This window comes from Amia ocellicauda, chromosome 7 (genome assembly GCF_036373705.1).
Source record: "Amia ocellicauda isolate fAmiCal2 chromosome 7, fAmiCal2.hap1, whole genome shotgun sequence".
NCBI classification, from domain to species: Eukaryota; Metazoa; Chordata; class Actinopteri; order Amiiformes; family Amiidae; genus Amia; species Amia ocellicauda.
This window is the reverse complement of record NC_089856.1, coordinates 4432031-4457425: the sequence shown is the minus strand read 5'-3', so window position 1 is coordinate 4457425 and position 25395 is coordinate 4432031. Positions and strand designations below refer to the sequence as shown.

General features: G+C 42.1%; 1 protein-coding gene across 1 annotated transcript; it reads left to right on the top strand.

Annotated features, from left to right (window-relative positions):
* The first annotated feature begins 412 nt into the window (after window positions 1-412).
* On the top strand, window positions 413-25306 carry LOC136752592 (procollagen galactosyltransferase 1). The gene is made up of 12 exons (XM_066708060.1): window positions 413-1029; window positions 15748-15858; window positions 16311-16428; window positions 17464-17598; window positions 18179-18383; window positions 19021-19140; window positions 20028-20104; window positions 20507-20613; window positions 21142-21274; window positions 21540-21667; window positions 22064-22270; window positions 22550-25306. Exons 1-12 carry the CDS (start codon window positions 812-814, stop codon window positions 22815-22817), a joined length of 1827 nt encoding a protein of 608 aa, XP_066564157.1. The 5' UTR covers window positions 413-811; the 3' UTR covers window positions 22818-25306.
* The last annotated feature ends 89 nt before the right edge of the window (window positions 25307-25395 follow it).

Below are 25395 nucleotides of genomic sequence, written 5' to 3'. Positions count from 1 at the left end.
CTGAGGGTGAAACAAAATTGTAACCAACCTTAATACACCATGTAAGACTTCTTGCTATTAATATTATAGAATTAGACCTCTTACTTTGTTAGTAAATGCCCATTCACATGAGCATAGAAATTCATGTGTTCATTTGAAATTGCATTACAAGTCCCACTGCCCTGTCTTGGCCTGTCTCTTTAATAGCTCCGCCCCGTCGGCTTTCCTTTGGACCCCCGCTCCTCCAATCGCAGGCCGCCGTCCCGCCCACAGAACATTCTGGCACATTCCAGTTCGACCGAGCATTCCGCACCTGGCTCCTCTTAAAGGGGTGGGAGGGAATGGGAGCCTCCGCAGTCGTTCCCATGTGGTTCTCATTGCATCGTGTCGCGGGTGGGGGTGGGAGGGCTTACTCACCCCTTAAAGGGGTACGGCACGGGAATGTCAGCACGTATGAGTCCTGCAGTTCTTTTTTGATCCTTTTCCTTGCGTTACTGCATCTGCGCTATAGGGGGGCCCGGAATGAAATCCACAGAACCAGCAGCAGTCCATCCATCGGCACTGAATTATATTTCCACAAAAGCGTTTCTTGGTAACTGTAACCCAAGTCGGTCAAATCAGTCCGTTTCTGAGCGCTTAATCTCGCAGACTCTTCTCTTCCCCTTTAAGAAACGCCTTTCCCTTTAACGCCGAGGAGCTCTGCGGCGTTGTATTTCTGTCGGTTGTCAGTAAATCGCCTGGCTCTTTTTTTTCCCTTCCCAGTTCGTTTTCCTTTTTCTCCGTCTGTGGTGTGTTCCCCTGCCGGCATCCTCCCCTCCGGTCCTCGCCTGCCATGCTCCGGTTCAACTTGCTTCTGTCCACCGCGCTGTCGCTTCTGATCCCCGGGCCGGCCCGTGGATACTTCCCGGAGGAGCGCTGGAGCCCCGAGTCCCCGCTGCTCGCTCCCCGGGTATTGATCGCTCTGATCTGCCGCAACTCGGCGCACTCCCTCCCCTACTTCCTCGGGACTATAGATCGCCTTAACTTCCCGAAGGACCGCATTGCGATATGGTAAGTGCAGGAACTGTCCCAGTGCATCACTCGAACCTCCCCTGAAATAACACGCCAATGCCATTGGGATGGGAGTTGATTTGTACCGGGATGTACTGGGATCTGTATGTACCGTCGGAATGCAGCTACATGCCGGCGCAGGCAGTAGATCCTTGTCTCGCTGTAGATACAATATTGCACATGTGCCACATCGGTATCTCAGAATAATGTCACCGAGCGAAATGAACGAGCTCTCATGACAAGGATCAAGGTGGGGCAATCGGGGGCATTTGATGTGAGGCAATGGTAACTGTAGCGCATATGTCCGCAGTTCTGCACTTTTCTTGGCACGCCATTGGTTCAGATGTGCAGATCTGCGCTACAGCACGAACGGGACTAATGCTAACGGGGGTGATCTCGTCCTATGTAACAGCCTGCGTCACTCGTTTCAGTTTTCTGTTAAAGAGAGGGAGAGACTTGTCCAAAACCGGTCGCTCAGTCTCCGACGCCCCCTCTTCTTCAGACGGTGACCGCGCTGTGCATGGATCCTAAGGGAGGGCATATGAACAGCAGCACGACTATACACGTTGTGTTATTAATAATAGTAATATTGTGTGAAACGAGTTATGTTTCATCACAGTCGGGCTCCAAAAATGCCAAACGAGCCATGATTTACCTGGCATCTCAACGCGGGATTCAAATCGGACTATACCGTATCACGTATCTGCAAGAAAGCCTCAAATGCAGGCTTGTAGTTGAAACCGGAACATTAGTTTTCCATTGCAGGCGGTGATTACTGTAACCGTACTTCACTTACTGTATACATTAAATGCGTCTTTTTGGTTTGTGCTATTAAGGGAATTACTCTACAGCTGCAGTATTCAGTTAAAGTTTCCATCATCTAACAAATGGAAACAAATCTGTTGTTTTAATCAGTATATTTATGAAAAAATGCATCCTAAAATAGTTTCATAATCGGCCCGTAGAAGGAAAACAATGCAAAAAGCCATCTGGTGTAGCCTAGCTATATTGTAATCCTTGCAGGAATCGTATTGTAGACCCATTTGTTCAGAGCTAACTTCAGATTGTTTGTGTTTCCAGTGACGTCATATTGTTTTACCTTTTCCATAATTTGCGGTGCGATAAACGCCTTTATAGTTTGGGATGTAGTGTAATAGGCATTTAGATATGGACACAACATCATTGCACTGTCTGTGCACAAAACAAAATATAAGTAATGAATTGAAATAGTTCATTTTGATCTCTTTTCATTATCCATTTTGTTCTATGTCCAATACAGAAAGCTTGTTGTTGCTAAATTGGGTTCAAAGTTAAAGAAGCCTGTTTGTAAGCTTTGTATTTAGGCTCCTTTCTGTTTGACTCAAATCAAGAACCAACCTGTTACACCAGCTTCAAGGAACGCATCATTAATGGAGACAAAGTTGTGTTGGTAGTAGTTATTAACACCACAGAAGTGTCGTAAATAACAAATATGTTGACTCTTCAAAGACTTTGAGGGATTTTTGTTGTTGTTGATATGATCATAAAATGCTTGGCTGTAGGCTGTTTGTTACTAATTTTTAGAGGCTTAAAAAATGTGAAGCTCTTTGTTTGGAAACATTTTGCTTGATTCTGTTAGGTCTGGGAAGCATGCCTTCCGGTAAAATACCCATCATCACCTCGCTAAATTGTTGCACAGGAAATAGTATTCCACATAGTAGCCAGAATACTTTAGCTGCTTCACTGCTGATCAACACCCCTATTGCACGATTGCCGTGGACGTCTGTTCACTCATTACTTTCACTTCAATCGAATACACAATTCCTGGACTATGATCAAGTGTGGAACCTCCCAGAATGCAGTTTAATTAGAGGACCTGCACTCAACACCTCTCAATGACTTTGTAGACTGAAGGGGTTGTTTCTTTCAGCTGTATCTGTGCATGCTGTATTGAGAGAGAGAGAGAGAAACAGTATTCTGATGGAGTCATTTATTCTGGGGTTGCTTTAGCAGCGATGATGGAAAATTCAGTTCTGAGCTTGACTCTGTGTGTGTCAGTGTCTATGCAGTCAGCGAGATATGTGACAGAAATCTCTTTTAAAAAGCGTGTTTCATGTGAAAGCCAAATCTGAATCTACTTCAATGAAAGAGCTGTGTGTCTCTTCTGAAGGGAACCCTGGTTTCCTCCTTCTACGCAGCCGACGTTCGAGACACAAAGGGGCTGTTTATGTGATCCCCCTGAGCATGTGTCCAAAGAAGTCTTGAAATAGGTAAAATCTTTTAATATTTACACATGCCGAATAGAGACTGTCTATTCATCTTTAAAACTCCAGTTGCACCTAAGAACTGAAACGCTAGTTCGGCTTAATACGCGCTCCTTCAAAGGACTGGCTTATACCTTCCTTCTTGCTAGTTGTCCTATCCTCTTCACCTCTTGGTATATTCAGTCTTTCTGGATCTCCTGTGTTTGTGCTAGTCTTTTAACATGTTAAGCAAGCACGCTCTCTGGTCAACGGTGCCAGAGAAACCTTTGCAGTGCTCGGAGTGCAGCGGGGGAAGCAGACGTGTTCTGTCGGCCATTGCCGAAGCATTCAGCAACTGAAGCCTGTGCCACCCTGAAAGGCTTCCCCACGTCGCGTGACTTTGGTAGCTGTTTTCAGGTCTGTGTGTTGTGGCTTCTTCTGTTATTTTACGATGTGAACCGGGTTACCTAATTCAGCCCTTAATTAAGCAGACAAAATTTCTTAATTAGAACTTTCTACACAGACATTTCAAGTTTCCTGAAGTGAATGGCCTTTTTTGAAATCTTCAGCAGCACAAAAGAAGAATTTGATTTAAAAAGCGTAATATAGTAATTCGTTAGCTCAATGAAAGATTCAGTCTGGTAAAAATGGAAAGATGCAGGACTGCACTAACCCTGAAAAGAGAACCTGTAAATTACTATGTAAACGCAAAGCAATGTATACCTACATGTTGCTATGGTTATTAAGTAAGATGCAATTTCTCTTTCCATAACACATTTTTATCTATAATATATATAATAGAGTTAAAGTTTCAAGTCGGTCTTGGATGCATCTTTCCTTTTTTATTTTTCTTTGTTGGTAGGTGGGTGTGGCATGCTTGTATCGTGACCTTTGACCCTTTCCAGAAAAAATGCTTTGATTTTATTGTCATTGCCTACATTCCTGAACTGTCAATTACCATACTCCCATCCCACGGTGCAGCACGAACAAAGCCAAAGCACTTGTTTTTTTAATAGGAGTGCAGGATAATGCCACAACCCTGCATACTTACGGTACAGTACAATGCAGGAGAGATGCCAATTAAACAAAACATGGGCATTGTAAAATCTTTATTGTAAAAACGGCAAACTCAGATTCATTTTTGAATGGGAAAATTCGTTATTTGACTTTGCTATAGCAACACAAGGGGAATTATAGTATTTCCTACAAGAGATGTTCTGATTGAGCTCCAATGTCCCTGGAAAACAAAACTGCATATTGGCAATCGCATCTCGGAATAACATAAGCCTGCTGGATTTAAACGGTGTTTCTTTCGGTGTCTAATTTGCAGATCGACAGAGCGTCCAAAGATTTTCTCAGCCTTAGTGTCTTGTGTTTGGGTGTTAATGCGGACTTGCTTACATTCCACAATGTTATTTGCATTCTCGCATTGACGCCGATGACTTGGCAGTTGACTTAAGGTATGTATAAACCACATACAGCGACACTTCAAATCAACCCAGTTCTAAGAAGTAAGATTTCTCTTGATTTTCACCATATTAGACTGTCATGCAGTCATCGCAACGCCATAGTCTCAAGTGTGTAGTATTACAGCTGTGTCTCGTCCATTACTTTGATCACAGCTGCTGCTCATTCAGCTTCGTTGGAGCCTTGTTCTCGGGAATCCTCCTGTGTCTGTTTCCCTTGTCATTGTCCAGTTCAGACTGCAGCACAGTAAATATACAAAGTGTTTAACATTGTCCCCATGCAGAGAGTGCTGGCTTGATGAGACCACAGAGCCCCCACTCTGGGATTGTTTTTTGTTATGTTTTTTCCCAAATCCATTCAAGCTGCGAAAGGATTTACTGTGCCGTACATGTGCTTTAATCAGTATGTGAGAATATTGTAACTTTACAGTTGGTGTGAGAGAACATAAGGGTAAATCACCCTTTGTCTAACTGACAGGGCTTGGATTGATACACACAGACCACACATCGCATGTCCCACAATGCAAGGTATTTTTCGGCCTCCCAAAGCCGGTGGCTCACGTTACTGTTTTTCCCTAGAGCTGCTGTACGGGTGTGTTGATACAGTGCAGGGCATCAAAAATTGGCAAGTGAGTGAAGAGTCTTAAAGGAATACAAATGAGGCCTTGTACTCTATTTTAATTCAAGCAAATATCTGTGGTTTCTGTGCCCTTTGTCACAAGTGGAAGGGACTGGGAGTATAGTAGTGAAGAACCCAATGCAGATGGTTATATAGACATCACCCTCCTCTCTCCTCTCTCCTCCTAAAGCATCTATCTAACTGGGAATGCATATTAGGTTAATCCATGAAGCAAAGGCCAGTGCCTTGTTTTTATGTGAGTCGAAGGTCCTTGAGGGGCTACAGGGTGTGCAGGGTGGCTAACAACACTGCCTGCATAAAAAAATGTCAGAATGAATTAATTTAGCTGTGCAGTGGGCTGGCCAGGACTAGGGCTGGAGAACAGTACTGCATCAATCAATCAGTGGATTTTGTTAACTTATTTATAATGGGCCTAATTTGGTGTGGCACCCCTCACAATATGTTGTAACAGCGCGCTTGCCTTCTCAGATTTCAGAGGAACAAGGACTGTTACTTGATGGTCACTCTGACCATAAAAGTCAACAAAACCTTCAGCCACAGACAAGAGAGAAACAAAAAAATCTCCCCAGGAGAAAAATACCTCGATGGCCTGGTGCCCCTCCCCACCCCCCAGGCAGTCAGTTAGGGCCAGGAGTTGATCAGTGGTGCATAAGGACTACAACTGTAGCAGCAGTCTGGATTATGGGGCAGTGATGAGGAGTTGTAACCGGGAATGGTATTTTAACTAGATTGTGCCAGTAACAATCCACCTGTAACCTGGGTTTTCCTTGTCAATAAAATGAATTGGAGTCCTGCTGCTATTATCATTACTGTGTCTTTCTCTGGTTGGTTGTAAGTAAGTTTACTACTAATAATTAATGATGATAAAATGTAAATAAATGCCATATGATCATTTGTTATGATCTCACTGTAAGATACTTTAGACAGGTTTCTGTTGCCAGCCTGCTCTCCGTATGGCTGGAATGGGACGTGTCTAGAAAACCAGAGATCTGAATAAGGAACGCGTCGGTGCACTGATATCCTTGGACACATGGATTACAGATCTCCAAACAAAACAGAAAGGAAATTCACTGCTATTGTGCCTGGTGGCGATTCGCCGCATAATTGGCATGCTATTGGAGCACCGGGGCAAAGAGAGTTCGCTAAGGGGGTGGAGGGGTTATGAGGGAAGTTATAAAGATTTTTAGCATTTTTAAATGGAGCATTCTAACCCCCCACTCTCTCGCACACACACACACACACACATATATAAGCAGATTGGTCTCATATATAGAAGGATAGTGTAGGGAGGGTGTATAGGGATTTATGGGAGTGGGAGGGTAAAGAGGCAGTGTGTGTGTTTTATTAATTTTGAATCTGTGTGTGCTACTGTGTCATGGTATTTTCCATAATTTAAAGTGTTTTGGCCACACAAGTAATTTTGTCCTGCCAATACACTGAGTTGCATAGAACTGGGAAACGCAGCCACTTACACAGCAGAACATACCAGCTACAGCATGTGCACCTGATTTATATATAAAAATCTAAAATATTCCTTCCATTTGTTTGGTTATTTATTGATTGTTGTAATTTCTTGTTGTGGGTCATTTAAAATCTCTCCCCCATTCAAGGGACCTGAAAAATAACTGAACTCGGACAAAGAACTAGGTTAGGCAGTTAAACAAAATAAGCAGCCACGTTATACGTTATGCTAGCCTGGGGGTTGTGAGGAACAGATAAGGGGAAAAAAGAACCCCAAAGGAAATGAAGTTAACAGCTCTGCTATTAAAGGCCAGACTGTTGCTGCAAGTTTGGTGCCAAACACCGCTCTGTGGTAGAGAATTGTTAATAAATATGACAGCTGAGCTTTGAATATTGCAGGCTGAGACAGAAGTCAGTTTCTTATTCACTGAGCCAGAAGTGCATTGTTTTTTCAAGATAAAAAGATCACAGAGAACATGAATTCTGAAGCCGGCCCACCTCTCCTAATGCTGACCTCAGAGACCCGTTTTATTTTCCTTGTACTGTTTTCAATGCCGTAAGTGCCATGTTCTCTAGTCTTCTCTCTATTTCTGTACTTGTTTTCAATGTTTCCCATGTCTCTGTGTCTCTAAGCCCCTGGCTGCACAGAAATCCAAGCATAGATAGTTCACTGTAGAGATTTTTGATGAGGTAAAGGTTTTTACAACGTATGTTAATCCCTTACCTGGCAAAAGAGCTGGCAGCTAGGATTTGCATTCATTACTCCACAGCCTGAATAAATGTTCCCGAACAAACTAAGCACGTTCTATGGTTTTAATCATTATAACGTATGACACAAATACTACGTCCAATTATTCGTCATCCTTTTAAAAGGCAAATTTTAACACATTTGGACGGGCGGGCACACGCATTCCTTACGTGTACCATCACCATACCCAACTGAAGATGAATGCTAGGGTAACAGAGGAAAAAGCAGTCTCATTTTGGAGCAGATTTTGGAGATTCCATCTTCCCAAATGGGTTAACTGTTAACTATCCACTAGAAATAACATAAATAGGGCAAACATCTTTGTATGGACAAAGAGTGACACACGTGTCGTCATACTGTTGGCACATTTGGCACCAGCTTGTTATGCTACCATGTCAGTGTGAGATGAATACATACCTTGTACTGTTGGTGGACGTGCAGAGCACAGCACAGTACTGTAGGTCTGGGTGGAAACTGTACAGTTACACTAGTGCGTGGCGCAATGCTAGGTCAGCAGCTGCAGTTAAAAGCTGATATCTACGTGGTAAAGCAGACGCACTAACTTCTGTTTCTTTTCATTTTTATTTTTTTATGGTGAATTATGGCCAATAGATATGTCCGTTTCCGCAGGGCTTGCTTGGCGCGTTCTGTTCCTGGGTCTGATGCCAAATGTCTTTATTTGAAGATGCGGTTAGGTTCGCCTGTGCTTTAATAATCCTGATTTCTCTCCACTTAGACAATCATTGTGCAATGAGTCATCATAGAAAAGGCTTTTTGCACCTGAGCTGGGTTACCCTTATAGTGTTATTAAGCTGTAGTGTAGCCTAATATAGTGTTAGCATGGTTAAAGCATGGGGTAGCAGAATGAAAGGAGTAAAATGTGTAAGAAGACCACAGTCAAAGTGGGACAGAACAGAAACGTTTTGATGTCATGATACCATAAATGACACCAAAGTTGTATTTTAGGGTCATTTCAGTCAGTCCCAAAATGGTCAAAATGCAGTGGATTGGTCTTCCCAGCAACCAAATAAATGTTAATCAGCATTTCATAAAATATTTCCTTTGCTTTGAAGAAGTCAAACCCTTACTTGCCCACTGTCCAGTTCTAAGGAATCTTTGCCTCAATTTAAATCCATTGCAATTGGATCATGAATTTTGTATTTTTCATTTTATAAAAATGTGCAATTACGCTTTAGTTCTAACCTGTCTGACAGAGAACTTTGTTCTCCTGTCCCCGTGGTGCTGACCTCCCTGTCTAGTTGCAGCAGCATGTCAAGTAAACCTTCTTAAATATTTGGTTTTGTTTTGTTTAGTTTTCAGGGCTCTTGGGCGAGAACAATGTAAACTCCATCTGCTGACAGACTCAAAATGTATACATGCTCTCCCTGTGTGTCCCCGAGTGTGAGAGACAGAGGAGGGTCAGGTATCTGCTAACTCCAGTTTCCACCTGTGGCTGTCCTTGTGTTGAAAGTTTGTTTTATACTGATTTAGAGTTGTGCTGCACACGTTTGTGGTGTCATAAAGAGTGATAACTCTGAGGTCGGAGATGGTCCTGATCTCGCACAAGCTGAGGAAGCCATGGCACATTCCAGCCCACTATACCCAGTCCAATTGTAGGCCTCCACCTCATGGGCGATCGTGGGCCCAGTGAGCTATAACACAGCACATATAGGCAACAGCCCCGTCTGTAGTTCTCCACCCAGATCTGGAATCAATGACAGAAATTTGTAATTAATGTAGTATATCAATTATATCTCAATTAGAGTCATGCTTAGTTTGATAAATGTATGATCCTGCACAGGCTAATTTTGCTGGCTGATAATTGCAGTACACACTGTAAGTATTTGTGTTGCTTTGTATATGTCCTTCAGTAACTGTGTGTGCAGTTGCGTACCCAACCTCCATCAGGCACAAATGCAAACATCTCTGAAGGGGATATTACCTTTCAAACCATTGCAGTTCTGCAGCATGGTTGTCATTGTGTCATTTATGGTCCTGGTGACTTTATTGTAGTCCTGCTACCACTAACTGACTGTCTGGAGTAGAGGCAAACCATTGGGCCTTCGACCCACAGAGCTTTTCCCTTTGGGGAGGTTTTGTTTTTCTCTGTCTCTGATTGCTAGATTTACTTTTGTTGTCACAGTGAATTTTATTGTAAACTGTCCTTGCTGGTCTTAAATCTGTGACCGTGAGTGCATTGAAACGGCTTATTGGGAAGCTATACTAAATGCAAATTGATTTATTGTTATTAAACAAAATATATTTTACTGGAATCCAGGCTCCCCAGAAACTGCTAACATTAGAGTTTCAATTATAGGGTCAGCCTGTACTTTCAGGAGGGGCTTTTACCAGTGGTGATCCAAATGGAGGGGCTTTGCAATGATTGATTTCAGCATTTATGGGCTGTAGACTAACAGATAAACACTAAAAAAAACATGAACATCCTTAGACATATACTTAATTACCTCCCTAAGAGCCAAACACAGGAAACTGAGGCCAAACACTGTTTATATTTCCTGTTAAAAATAGGTCGACATGTACATCAGATTACACACACACTGGTTTACCCAAAGCACTGGGACAAGAACTAAAACAGTCCATTTTGACCTAAAAATTGAAATCTTTAATATTGCCCTTGGGCTCACAGAATCATTTCCTATGACTAGGACCCTGCATTTTCTTCTTTTTTTTTGTATTTCCCCAATTGTCCAGTCCAGTCCCTAGATGTCCCGTCAGCCTCCCCATTTATGGCAATTGAATTCTCCTATAAGAAATTAACAAATTGCACTTTGACTTATTTGAAAAATAAAAACAAATTATGATGAGGTAATTTATTCAATTACCATTTATACTAAACATGGATTCAAAAACATTGAGATCAAAAAGCGTTTAATTAAGCCATCACACGCTACAATATAGACCTGGTATTCTGTTCACCGATGGGTATAATTTGTTTTGCATGGCTTGTAATTTATCTTTAGTCTACACTTGAAACTTCTTCCAGTGAAAACATAGGGCAAAGAAAGTTATATCTATGTATTTTTAGTTTTTTACATGCATTTGTTTGTGCTAATATTCCCTTGGAAGTAAATCATTGCAAACTACATGCTTTTCTGAAGAAACGTAATAAATGCAGGAGCAATTTCTCTGCTGCAGGTCAGCTGAAAAGGGAATATCTATATCAAATTGCTGTTTCCACAAGATGAAAATTGTACAACCAGTAAAGTTGTCTGACCGTGTAATTACTGATGTGTCATTTCAAAAGATCAGTATGTTTTGCACCTTTTGTTTTGTTTTCTAAGGACTATTGAATACTTCCAAACTGAAAGTACGATTAGCCAATAGTTAATCTGCACTCTAATGACTTCATGTAGCATTGTGAAGTTCATTTGAATAATTTGACTGGATTTGTCTCCCATAATGCCAGTTTGTACAAATACTCATTAGTTGATCCTCTCCCTTATTTGAAAACTCTGCCGCCGAGTGTATTGTGGCTCCACTGCGTAAGATATTGAATCCTTAAGCACAGATTCCATCAGTAGGATAGTTGGAATAGAGGGCATTAAATAGGGCATGAAGGCATTGGATATGGGTAGGATCTTTCTGTGAATGATGAGAGATCTGAGCTAACGGTGGCCCCCACGCAAAAGCAAGCTGAGCAGATTTTCGCAGTCCAGCTCTTTGCAGGGAATTTTGCAAGACTTCTGAGGAAGTTGCATTCGAACACAAGGCTGTTTTCACTTCTCCTCCTGTCAACTGTAAGAAGGCATTGGTCATTTCGGCGAGGGCAACACCCATGCTCTGGATGCCAAAGTTGCTTTTCGATCCTTCTGCCTGGACCCCGCTCACACTGCGCAAATCTACTGCCTCTTTCTTTGCTCTTTCTTCAATTTAACTCAGGGCACTAACCTTCCTTAACCACTTCGTAAGGGTGTCGTTTTTCAGATTGACACATGCAGCCTGATTTTTAAATTTGAACGTCCTTGACTGTGATTGCAAAGTATAATTTTGGTCCTTGAAACTCAAGTGTTTCTATACAGTATGTCAGTTCAGGTTTCACACACAATTCACTTCGTTGCACCTCATTGGAGCCCAGTTTGCCTTGTTCCAAAAGATCCTTATCTCTCCTGGCCGTTTCTGAAGAACGAGAAAGATGCTAAACAAATGCACTACCTAACCCTCCAACACAGCTCTGCACTTATAGAACTGAGTGGAGTGATGGTTAAAAACTCCCACTCCCACTCTCTGGGCATCCCATGATTTCTAATACAATTTCTATGCTGAGGTTGCCCAGATCCTCCTTTCTTTTCGCTTTTCTGACCCCCACATCCCCTCTTGCATCTCTTCCTCTTTGTCTGCTATCTCCTCCTGGATGCACTCACACCACCTCAAGCTCAACCTTTCCAAATCTGATCTCCTCCTCTTCCCCCTTCCTCCTCACCTTCTGCTAATCTCTCCATCTCAATTCCCTTAGAATCTATGACTCTCTCTTCTTCTACTAAGAACCTAGGAGCTACCCTCGATCCTGCGCTCTCCTACACTCAGCACATCTCCACACTGACACGCACCTGCAGATTCTTCTTGAGCAACATACGCCGAATGTGACCCTTCCTCATCGACTACTTGACTACTCCTCATCTCGACCAGGCAGCACTGAGCTTCCTAGAGACCATCTCTCCATACTTAAGTGTACAATGTCTGCACGTTACCTCATTGAACTAGGATGTATGTTTATTGTATTGTGTATTGATTGTACTATGCACTTTTGTAATGTTTTATAATGCTGCATGTGTAAATTGTAAGATGCCCTGGATAAAGGCATCTGCTAATAAATAAATACAAAAAATAATAGTACGCTTACTTATTATTAGTGTTCACATAAGAATGCTTCGAACTGCACATTGCATGGTGCTTCTGGGCGATTTACTTCAGCTGTGGTAATACCCACAAAACCCAGAACTATCTGAGCTGTATTTCTAGGTAGCGCAGTCCTTCTTTGTAACTTGGTGGTCAGAGCTACTGTCTTTTTCATTCTGCAGATCAGTTTTCAGTCCTCAGATGGATGGAGAAGTGAAAGGGCACCTGCGGTTCAGTTTACTAGTTCCTGGTCTGCTTTGATAGGGTAGGGAGGGAATTGTATGCATGAAATACAATATCTCAGTATTTTGGACATTGCATAGTGTAAGGATATAGATCACAATATTCAAATCGATTGGATGAGGGTTTACATTTATAGCACAAAAGGACAGTGACATTGTGAACCTACAACCTTTTCATTTGATTTTATTGATATTGGTTAATTGATTGCCTAGCAGCTTGTGTATATACATTTTTTCTAAAATATAGTGTTACACCAACATATACAACAAATATACAGTGCTGTGAATATCTATTCAATCTGCCTTTTGCTTTTGTTGTTCTGAAAGAATCAAATCTTCACTTGCCAATCCTGCAAAAATCTCTGGAGATTCATGCGTTTGACTTTTTAAATACCACACTTCCAGAAGTAAGACTAGACTGAACAGATTTCTAAATGGCATTAAAAAACACCGTTTCATCCCATGTGTTGTTGTTGTTGCTGTTGCTGCTTATCTGTCTGGTTTAAGTATAGAGTATTAAAAAGCCGCTTCTTCTGTCCCAGTGATTCTGAAGTCCACGTTGCCAGTGCAGTTTCCAATAGTTTAGAGGGTTGGTTTTGGCCTCATGCTGATTCAGGGAACAAGTGTCTGCACTCCGTAAACAAACATATACTGAGACTCTCTTCTGCAGTTTCTTTTGCATAGCACAGGTTACAAGCTGACACAATCGGGAGAGGTATTGTTCCAGCTTACCGCAACTCTTTGTGTAAATAAGGGTGCCGTCTTTTATGGCCTAGAAAAAAGCATGCATAGAAAAAAATGTTTTGGGACAGTTTAGGAACCTGAGGGTTGTGTGGTACTTCATGAGCTCAGAAATTCATCCAGCCTGTTGGATGATCCCATGGATTTATAGTGATAAACATGACTGGAGAGTTCCAGCCCCCGCCACTCTGTGTGTAGGTCTCCGGTTTCCTGTCCCAGAAACTCCTGTCCTTCAGACTTGCATGCTGTTTGTCTCCTTTGTCCTTAGTCATCGTCCTCTGGGTCCTTGTATCATTGAATCCAGTTAGGATTGTTGCTTTGTCTTATTTCTATCCTCCATAAATAAGGAGCATGCCCATCATTTTCTTATATACAATCCCAGTTTGGAATTGGCAATTGTTAAGAGAACCGGGACCAACTGTAATTAAAATGACAAGCAATTCCAGCTTTTTGTGAGTCTGAATTACAAATAGTCACATTTTGATCAATTACAATCATGCTGTAGAGTTACAATTTGCAAAAAAAAAAAAAAAGGATATTTTGGGTATATTGTAGGCTTATACTGTAAAATTCCATAAGGAAATTTAAGGAACCACTGAACTCTGACATAGTCTATATTGGAGCCAGCGCTGCCTGGATTACAGGGCCCACCCTGTGCTCAGAGTGGAAACTTTTTCCTACTGATCAGCCACCCGGGCGAAGAAATAACAAACAAAATTGAGTTTAGGGAATCTTGGAAGTGAAGAGGCTTGACATGAACTGCACGCATTCCCATATATCAAGTGGGTATTCATTTCGCCCGTCTTGGGTTCCTCTGTAACCCAACGCCATTGTTATTTTGCCAAGCTGTTGCGAAGTGATTGTTCAGAGCTGTGTTTGCGTCAGGAAACTCAAACTCCTGTTGGCTGCTATTGTGTGGGGGCTGGATTGCTCTCATGCTCCCAGTATGGTCACACAGTTACCTGGCCATTCAATCCAGGGAAGAAAAGGAGGACTGGGCTTGTATTCATGTGTGCACTGGCTCTACTGTATTCCTGACCTATTTAGGGGTTTGCATGCCTAGTAAGAGATCACTAATACATTATAGCTTAATTATAATCGTAATAATCATTACTACAGTAGAAGTAGTAGTAGTTTGTTTGGGAAGAAATATGTAATGCGCTATGACTTAGATGTATAGGCTATCCCCCACACTAAGACAATTATGTTCAACATTAATTTGAGCTGAAACCAGTTCCAAAGCCATGACCCACAGTCTGACGGTGCTTTGAAGCGTATTTTGGATCAATATCCCTTAAAGATTCTGCCTGCTGTGTTCACTGCCAAACAATATACCAGGATATACGGAAATACAATGTTATTCTACGTCATTTGTGACTGTGACTAACTTCCGAAAAATAATAAAGTTTTATGCATGCTATAGTTGGTGGTTATGCGATCCATTTCCTTGCTATTTAAAAGACTGCAGATGTAGAATATATCAAACGATCATCACACATGGTACTTTGTTTAAAGCAGTGCAGGTCTCTGAAGACAAAACTGTCCCCAGAGCACAGATGTTGGCTTGTTCGAGGATTAGGTCATGTCTCCTGCTTTAACTTTGCCCGTTCTGTGCTTGCAAATTGGTATTTTGTGCATGTCAGGGAGGAAGTGAGTCGAGGGAGGAAGGGTATTGGTGGTGAACAGGCCTAGTGCAACACCGATTGTCTTCCTCCTTCCTTTCACTCAGTTTTCAATTTTATAATGCTAAGTTTAAATTTGGGAGACAGGTGATGGTAGGAATGGTCTGATGGTTACACTGAGGTTCCTGAGAGAGCATCAGTTGGACTAATTTAGCATCATTCTGCATTAGAATAACATTAGGCTGGGTGATGATATTAGGGGTCCATTTTGGTGTGGTTTCCCAGTGAACTTAGGCTTTCATTAAGTTTAGGTTTGCTTTTGAACTGATTTAACTTGGGTATAGATTTGTATGGGCCTAGTTTGAAATTGTAATGTTGTCTGGGGCTGGGCCCTAGACTGTTGTTCGGACTAAAAATTGGGGTAATCTACTGATGTAATACATCAGAGCAAAAATGTGGAAAATTCATAATTCTGTTAATTATTTAGGTGTCAGGTAAATGTTCTATGTTTATCAAGTGAAGTGAAGCAAGCATGTCTGTGTCTAACGGTGTGAGGGAAACTTATGTCATACATTAAGATGCAGCCATTGAAACTCTGCACATTTTCTGCTACTCCAATCTTGATTTAATCCTGTCAGGAACTCATTGAAATTGAAGTAACCGTCTCCCTGATGGCATCTTCTGCTTGTTTAATGGGACGCTTCTCCTCGTGTCCACAGGGTTGCAACGGACCACAATTCGGACAACACCACGGCCATCCTGCGTGAATGGCTCATCAAAGTGCAGAGTCTGTATCACTACGTGGAGTGGAGGCCTCAGGAAGACCCACAGTAAGGAGGCTGCAGATTGTATCCAGATATTTTCTCTTAAAATTTACAGCAGGGATGTCCCAATTAATCATTTTTGTTCCCTCTTGTCCTTTACCTATATACTCCTCTTGTAGTTTGGTGACCAGAACTGGGCACCTTATTGCAAATGAGATCTGATTGTATAGTTAGCATATATAGTTAGTTGTTAATTTCTGTAATATACTTTCCTTTAGTTGAGATTCTTCATTTCTGGATCATTCCTGGCCTCAAAAATCTGAATCTCTTTCCAGGAGATTATGAAGGGCTTTGATTCTTTGAGTCTTTAAAATCCCGAAGCGCTCCTCTTTTTGCCCTTGTGTATAAAATATTCCCAGTAGGAGTCTAGGAACACTAGAATGGGGTAAAAAATGCAGCTGTAGAGAAGTTCCAAGGTCTTGATCTGGTCTGAACTGGGATCCATGTCGTCTTTCAAGGGCCTATGAGGATGAGACGGGGCCCAAACACTGGACGAACCTCCGCTACGAGCACGTCATGAAGTTGAGGCAGGCCGCACTGGATGCCTCCAGGGAAATGTGGGCCGACTACTTCCTGGTAAGCATTCGCCCCAAACAGGAAGTGTTGTGTGGGGATGGAATTAAAAGGCGCACTGGCACTGAAGCTTGCCCAGCACTCATATAAGTGTGTTCTGTGGTAGAGAAGAAGCAATAATGATGAAAAACAACAACATTATTGCTAAGGAAACGCATGGAAGGTTGAGCAAAAATTGCATTTTCAATTCCCATAGTTTTTGGTTGATTTTTCACCATTCTTTTGGGCGATCTATATTGTTAGTTCAAAAGCCATTGATGCATTCATCGGCTTATTTATTTAAATGTTTCTGTCATTCAACCATTTTTCTACCCGTTTGAAGTACAAGCGATACACAGGAGGCAGTAAGCAAAGAGAAAGCAAAACATCCAGTGCCTTGTGTGAGATAATTATGGCACAGCTGTCCTTCTAAAGGTCTTGGACTGTTTGGAATCCCGAAACGTGTGTCACCGTTTCCTCTGTCATCTTAAAAATATATATATATACAACAGAATTATAATCTTCAAGCAAACCTCAGTGCTGTTAAACAATGCTTATTCAATCAGTTTAATTCTAGGTCTGCCCTGAAGCTTCAGAGTTGTGGATCAGTACTGCACTCTTGTGGTGCTCTCTGTAATAGCACCTTCTGTAGGAATATGCCAAGAGTTCTTAAGCCTACTACTAGCATTTACAGCACTAAGTATTTAAAACTGAATAATAATCTACAGTACGGAACGCATTAAGATTCATGATAATTCTATTGTTATTGTTATTATTAGTAGTATTTATCCTAACTAACTGCTTTGCTCAGTTTTGCTTAATTTCACTCCCCAGGGACAAAACAAATCACTTTTTAAATTGTATTTTCCTCTCTTTCTTTCAAACCGTTTCTCCCTGTTCTCCTCCTCCCCCTCACTCTCCCAGAATTCGTTTTCCCCATCCAGCTACCACAAATCTGTCCGAGAACACCTACCAAAATCGATCCAATGGAAAATTTGCCTGCAGATTTACAGTGTATATCTTGTTTGGTTTTCTCCCCCCTCCCTCTGTGTGATGCAGGTGGTGGACTGTGACAACCTCCTGACAAATCCAGATGTTCTTTGGAAGCTGATCACAGAGAATAAGACTGTAGTGGCGCCTATGCTGGAATCCAGGGCGGCTTATTCAAACTTCTGGTGTGGAATGACTACCCAGGTACCCTTCGGGGCAGGGCTGGGGGGCACAGGGGCAGAGGGTGGTGGGCAACCTCAGTGATCAACATGTCTTTGGTACAGCACACCTAGTAAGGGCTGCTGGGAAAATATAGTCCGGGTCATTAGCTATGGTTAACATTCCTGATTTTAGGAATCCGGAACACCTTGGAACATTCCAACACTTCTGAAATAACAAAAAGCTAATAATAAGCTCAAGGCATTCAAGACAGAAATCAAGGCATTCAAGACAGAAAACAGGAGACACGTCTTCACACAGAGAGGCGTCACAATCTGGAACAAACTCCCCAGCAATGTGGTAGATGCTGAAAATTTGGGAACATTTAAAAATAGACTGGATAGGATCCTTGGATCATTTAGTTTTTAAAGGACACCAAACGAGCACGATGGGTCGAATGGCCTCCTGTCGATTTGTAAACTTTCTTATGTTCTTCTTATGTTCTTAATTATTATTCCCCATTGTAATGGAGAGGAACTATAACAAATAAACAAATATATATGCTTTTATTGGGTACTTCCCTATGAAGAGTATTTAAACCTGACTCTCCGTCCCTCAATTGCAGGGCTACTATAAGCGCACTCCGGCCTACATGCCCATTCGGAAGCAGGAGAGGCAGGGATGTTTTGCGGTGCCCATGGTGCACTCCACCTTCCTCATTGACCTGAGGAAGGAGGCGTCACGCGAGCTGGCTTTCTACCCCCCCCACCCCGACTACACCTGGGCCTTCGATGACATCATCGTCTTTGCGTTCTCGGCCCGTATGGCTGGTAAGCGAGAGAGAGAGGAGAGATAAGAGGGAGCGAAAATTTAGACTTTTTAAGCACCTTTATTGAACCAAGAAGAAAAGAAACAAAAATCATCATGAGAGATGTAAATAGAGAGGGAGAGACGTTTTCAAGCACAAAACAACACACAAGAAACAAATCTTTGATGGAGGAAGTCCAAAAGGGAGACTCTCCAAAACCAGGATCATTCTGTTACAAGAGACCATGTTTCCTGATGAAGGAGCTTTATCTATGTTACGATGACAGACCAAATTCAAACACCCAGTGTAGCGTACAAAACTTGCCAGGACTCGATCCATTTTTATTTAAAGGAATTTGCCATATTCATCTAACGAGATGAAACCTAATCACATCTGTAGATCAGAATCTATTTTTATTAGATAACTATTGTATCCCGCGTGGGTTTCTGCTGCAACCTGACAATCCAGGCCTAAATCAGTCCCAGCCCAGCTTGAGACCCAAATCAGCTCATGTTTGTTAGTTCGGGGGGGTTACAATGCAGTTGTTTTTGTCTTGGTGAAAAATTCCTTCAAAGCTGCCAGTAAACGAAAACTAATTTCACGCTAAAATGGCCCAAGATTCTTCTCCGGCTAATCTGTTTTGTCTCTTTTTTTCCCAGACGTTCAGATGTTTCTTTGTAACCGCGAGTCCTATGGATTCTTCCCCGTTCCCCTGCGATCCCACAGCACCCTCCAGGACGAGGCAGACAGTTTCCTGCACACACAGCTGGAGGTCATGGGTGAGATCAAAGAGTGTCTAAGAGAAGATCCGAATGGGCTACAGGAGTCAACAGATGACAGTCTTGAGATAAGCCCCTTGCACCCTAGCATCCTTTACTGGGGGTCCATGCTTTCAAACTGACAAAAATCAGAACCCAGCTTACTAATGTAGTAAATTCTCAGGAAACACTGATGAAGAAGTAATGAGTTTATTGTAAAAATGTATACAGATTAACCTCTCACATGAAGTGAAAAAAAGGATTAAGGATGTGAGTTGGAGAAGCCTTTTTGTATCTTCAGATAGACAATAGGTTGCAGTTTTATCTATCAGAAGTGATTACATCTTGTTAAAATACAGATTTAGCACATAATAATAATTAACATAGACCTGAGTTTATTACTGTTGTTGTTGTGTTTGATGAGTTGACTCGTGCTGGTCAGCATTCTTCTGGCAGCAGATGATATCAAAGACATGTTTTTAACCAAATACTTTACCCAAACACAACTTTTATACTGTTTAACTGTTTTAGCTGATTGAATATCCTAGAAGGCAATAGCTGATTGAATAACCTAAAGACGATAGGTGTAATACAACTCCAGGAAACTAATAATTAAAGTAGTCCCCAGAAAGGAGTGAAAACAAACTGATGATTGAATGAATGAACAACATTAAACCATTAACTATATAAACAATTAAGAAAATAATAAAAGTACATTTTCCCACTACACTAAAAAGTGGGTCCAAACCCGGGTTGGTGTGCTATTGTGAAAAGGGATATAAGCAGCAGAGATAGTACAATCCAAAATTATAAACTGCTCTAAAATGGAAGTGTGAAATGTTTTTCCATCCAGAGTTTAAACCTCCCTGTCGTCCCCACCTCCCCCTATCCTGTCTGTCTCTCCACAGTACGACACCCCCCAGTGGAGACTTCTCAGTTCATCTCGGTCGCGCCAAAGCCACTGGACAACATGGGCTTCGATGAGGTAAAGGGGGCTCGGGGAGTGTTGGGGTTGGGGGGGAGGGCAACACGGCAACTTGCCTCGCATCTATCCAGCTCAAGGCTAATCGGTTTCAAATCTATTTCAATGTAAAAGGATAAGAAAGCTGTGATTTATGATCTCCAGCAGGAAACCAGGGCAGCCATTCCTAAGTCAGAGAATTCCCAAGTGCATTGCGTAGTCACTCCCTGTGTTGTACAGCCACAGACTTGCACAGAGGATTAGATGTCCAGCAGCTTAAAATAAACACCAGTTTAAAGTCCCTAAAATGTGTATCATCCAAATTTTTTATACTTTATGACAAATATTTTTGCGATCCTGTTACACGGTAAAAGCTGACCAACAACAGTTTCCTCCTTGAAAAGCCCACGCATTGATGTCTTGCAGGTCTTCATGATCAATCTGAAGAGGAGGAAGGATCGCAGGGACAGGATGTTACAGACGCTAGGGGAGCAAGGGATCGCTTGCAAAATTGTGTCTGCTGTGGACGGCAAGTAAGGCACCGCCAAGGCCCAATTTATAATAACAGCATTGACGTTCGTGGTCTAGCTTAACCTGCTGTTCAAAGCAAGAGGAGCGGCGGGCTTCATTTTCCTTGTGGTGGAATACCGCACTAAACTAGAGGACAGTGCCTATGTGTCATCGTTTTCAGGTTGTCTGGAAAAATATGGGGATTCTGTTGAGAGTACAGAGTCCTACACAAAGGAATTTCTGTTTTTCATATTCATATAAATACTAGGTGTCTGAAGTAATCCACACATGGAAACCCAAAAATGGTAATGACAAGAAAGGAACAGAATTATTTAGTGTTTTTATTTTTAGTTTCTTGCAACTGTTTTTACAGTCAGATCATTCTAGTATTTAATGGATTCATGAAGCTCAAAAAGAGCACAGATCAACATCGTTACTTACTTCAGTGTACTATTGAACCACAAGGGAAAATAAATGTCTTTGTTTTCCCTTTTGCCTGAGCAGCCTACTAACATATGGATTCTGACTGTCTCTCCCCATGTCTGTCCCAGAGCTCTGAACGTCAGTCAGATCCAGGGCATGGGCATTCACATGTTGCCAGGATACAGCGACCCCTACCACGGCCGCCCCCTCACCAAAGGGGAGCTGGGATGCTTCCTCTCCCACTACAACATCTGGAAGGAGGTGAGGTGCTCAGGCAAGGCCCAGGCTTTGAGGCCTTTGCACTGCTTCTTCCACAATTTAGATTTAGATTAAATTAATTGAGTTTTATAGTCTTCCCCACACTACCTTTACAGCTCCTTCGTCTGGATTGCTGAGGTTTCCACTGATATTTATTATAATTGTCTTCCTACATTTTTCCTCCCTCCCTTTGGTCTGTTTTTATGTATATCTCCATCTCTTTTCCTCTTCCTGCACGGATCTGTGTTCATGCCTCTCTGGAGTGCAGATTGTGGACCGGGGTCTGAAGACCTCCCTGGTGATCGAAGATGACCTGAGGTTCGAGGTTTTCTTCAAGAGACGTCTCCAGAACCTCATGTACGAGGTGGAGAAGGAGAAACTGGACTGGGACCTCATGTGAGTTCAGCAGGCCTGTCCCCAGAGATAAACCACTCCCTGTCAACACGCATTGGAGCCCCTTTTAAAGATTTGCCATTTTTTGCTCACAAAAATAAAAATGTCACTCTTTATAGAAATGAATGACAACTTCCATCTTGAATTGTATTTGGAAGGCCCCTACCTTCTTGCTGTGTACAAAGCTTGCCCCAATCAGCTCCTGTCCACAGAGGCGGTTGCATTATAGACTAAAATACCATATGTCCTTTGACTGGGGTGATCACGGAGCTTGATCTTAAGCGCCACAAGATAAATGGCAATAATATTTGCGACTGAGAAACTGACAAATGATCGGTCATTAATATGCCTCCCCCCTTCTCTGCGCTCCTTCCCTCTACTCCTCGTTTCCGCTCTCAGCTACATCGGGCGCAAGAGGATGCAGGTGGAGCACCCAGAGAAGTCTGTCCCTAAGATCCACAACTTGGTGGAAGCGGACTACTCCTATTGGACACTGGGTTATGCGATGTCACTGCAGGGTGCCCGCAAGCTTTTGGCAGCAGAGCCCCTCACCAGGATGCTACCGGTGGATGAGTTCCTGCCAGTCATGTACAACAAGCACCCTGTGTACGTACCCACCAGCACAACACCTTTGCATTGCTTTTGTGTGCCAGTTTGTTGTGGCCAATGCTGTGCTTTTGAGTGGCAGATTTAAATGGGTACGGTTGAATTACAACAGCAGTATTCATTGGAGAAGTACATATAATTCTTGTCTTGATAGGTTTGCTTTTTTATCCCATCTCTCCTGCTGTCATATAGGTTGCTCTTAGAGGGGTAGAGAGATACAGTACATACTATAGAGTTATAAAATGTCCACAGTGATGACCTTTCCTCTGCTCCCCACAGGTCGGACTATATGGAGCAGTTTGAGAAGCGGGACCTCAAGGCGTTTTCTGCAGAGCCGCTCCTAGTCTTTCCCACTCACTACACTGGTGATGCGGGCTACATCAGCGACACCGAGACCTCCACTATCTGGGACAATGAGAAGATGAGAACGGACTGGGACCGGGCCAGGTCACAGAAGACGCAGGAACAGGCGGAACTGAGCACCGAGGCCCAGAACTCGGACGTGCTCCAGTCAGATCTGGACAGCACCGCCAGGGACGAGCTATGATCTTCAGTTCCCAGGCAAGCAGGGTTGCGTGCTTGATCCGCCGCCATCCGTTTCATTTAGTTTTTAGTTTTTTAGTTTTTTTGGGGGGAGGGGGATTGATCCACTGATCCACTGATCTGATTTCCATAAGAAGACCTATCTAACATCTTAGATTTTTTCTTTCGGGGTGGGGGGGGGGGTTGTGTCTTTTTGGAACTTTTTTTATCCTGGACATAAGGAAAACAATGAGACTCTTTTTAGTAGGTCTTGGTCTTCAAGTTCTGCTCATTCTCCATTACAATCTTCCTTGTTAGGCTTTCAGAAACCTACCAGCATGTCTTTGGATCTTCCAAGGCTGCCTCCATTCCTGTGAGCAATGGAGGACTGTTTTTTAATGAGGCGCAAATCAAGCTGAATTTGATCTCATTTTATCCGCTAAGGCAATGCAAGCTGCAGCCCTCCGATCTGACCTTGCCCAGATTAGACAGGCAAGGTGGCCGTTTGTTAAAGGAATGACTGAGAGCTTTTCTGTTGTTTTTTTATTTATATTTTATTTTTTCATACAGTTTTTCTTTAAACAGAATAACCTTTATTTTATTTTTGGCAGCCATTTAATTGCTTCTAACGCGTAACCTATATCACATGGTGGAATTCTACACATCCATGAGGAAGGATCACACTGGACACATGCCTGAAGATTGCAGATTTGAGATGTGGCTACATTTATTTCCCCATCAAAAATAAATTAAAAAGTAGAAACATCACTTTTTACTTGCACAGCCATCTTGGAGAGCTGCTGCAGGCAAACAGACACGCGTGACAGCTCTGTAAACTCTCAGAGAACAAAGGAAGAATCCACGCAACATCTGAACAATCCTGGGACTTGATCCTGTGCGCTTGACCACTTAATTCTTAATGGATGTGTGGTTTATGGTATAGCAGTTAAAAGCATCACAATGCATTCAATGACTTATCCTGTCACCAAAAAAAAAAAATACACACACACCTTGCAATGGAGCTTCTACCATGGTGTGGAAAAGCCACACGATTTCCCCCCCCCCGAGTCCATATCTATCAATGGTGAGAGAGGATTTCTAAACTCAGTCATGGAGAGCTTTTTCATTTCCATTCCAAGCAAGCTGTCAGTTAATTAATTTAACAAATTGTTGGCTTCATCAGTCAAAACTCGCATGACCTTCATCTACTTTAAGCACAGAGAGTCTCCGTGACCCAGACTGGATGCATCCCCATTAGAATAACCAAAGAGTCTGCATTTGCCTCCTTAATTCATTTTCCCCAAGCTGTGAACCCAATTGTGTTTTCAATGCAATGCCTAACTGTCATTCCTTCTTGCATTCTATGTAATACATTCTAACTGCCCCAGCTGAAAACACCTTCCCAAAACACTTCCCAAAGCTGTTTTCTGGATATGTATGGGTGAATATCATGCTCTGAAGTCCAGCATTACTGTATGCATCATTAACAAATAGCGTCAAACTGAAATACTTCCCCAAAGAGGGGATTTTACCCCATAGAACACATATTTGGTAACAAATAGACATTGAAAACGTTAAAATTCAGATTGTAGAGAATTTTTGGAACAGCCAGCTTCAAGATTGGTATCAACATGTATACAGGTTGGCTTCCTAGACTTGCATTGCCAAATTATTTACAGATCAGAGGGTCATGTATTTTTTGGGAGTTCGTGAGTCAATACAAGGTGCAATCCCAACACAGTCATATATAATATTTGCTTGTTTAAGTTGAGGTAGAGTACTACTGATGACAAATATTTTTGCTCATCTGTGTCTTCCTCTTTTTAAATGTTTGATCTTTTTACCTCTCCGGTTTTATTGTACGTATGTGACTTGACCATCCACCAGCTAGATTGTTTTAGCTAAATGAGAAGACAGTCTCCATTTTTGGCTTCCAGAAAACTTTGTTTTGTTTTGTATTTGTGCTACTGACCATTTAGTAATGTTACAGAACCTGGTAACACAATTATAGACATACTGCAACAGAATTGGGAAGAAGTGAATTTCAGACAAATGCAGATTTTTCCACAGTTGGGCCATAGGACCGTGAATGAAAATGGCATAAGGCTGTACGCCAGTTTTTTGTCTGTGATTTTTCTGTTTCTTTTCCTTTTGGTAATGTTTGTTTGTTTTGCATGATTATGATCTGTGGCCGAAAGATGTTACTACCAGTGTAAAATAACCTCACTCAAGCTTGGTAATTTATTGCTAATTCAGTAGAGATGGCCAGATGTGTGGTCCTCGTTTTTTGTAAACTGTTTTGTAAATACAAATACAAAGACTGTTAATAGTGAGACTCTTGTAATGTATAGCGCCTTCCCCTTCCCCCCCACTTGTTGTACTGTAGAGCAGGGAGGAAAATAGAGACGAGGGGGTGGGGTCAGTTTGTGTACAGACTTGCATGAGATCTCATTCTTCACTTATTTTCTTTCCAAATGTGCCTTTATACCAAAGAATAAAGCCTTTTAACAGGAAGTGAAGTGAGTAGAGTGTGTGTCATTAACCTTTATCTAGATACGATTTAAAGTGTCTGATTTTAAATTTGAAAATAAGAGGGTGGTGTG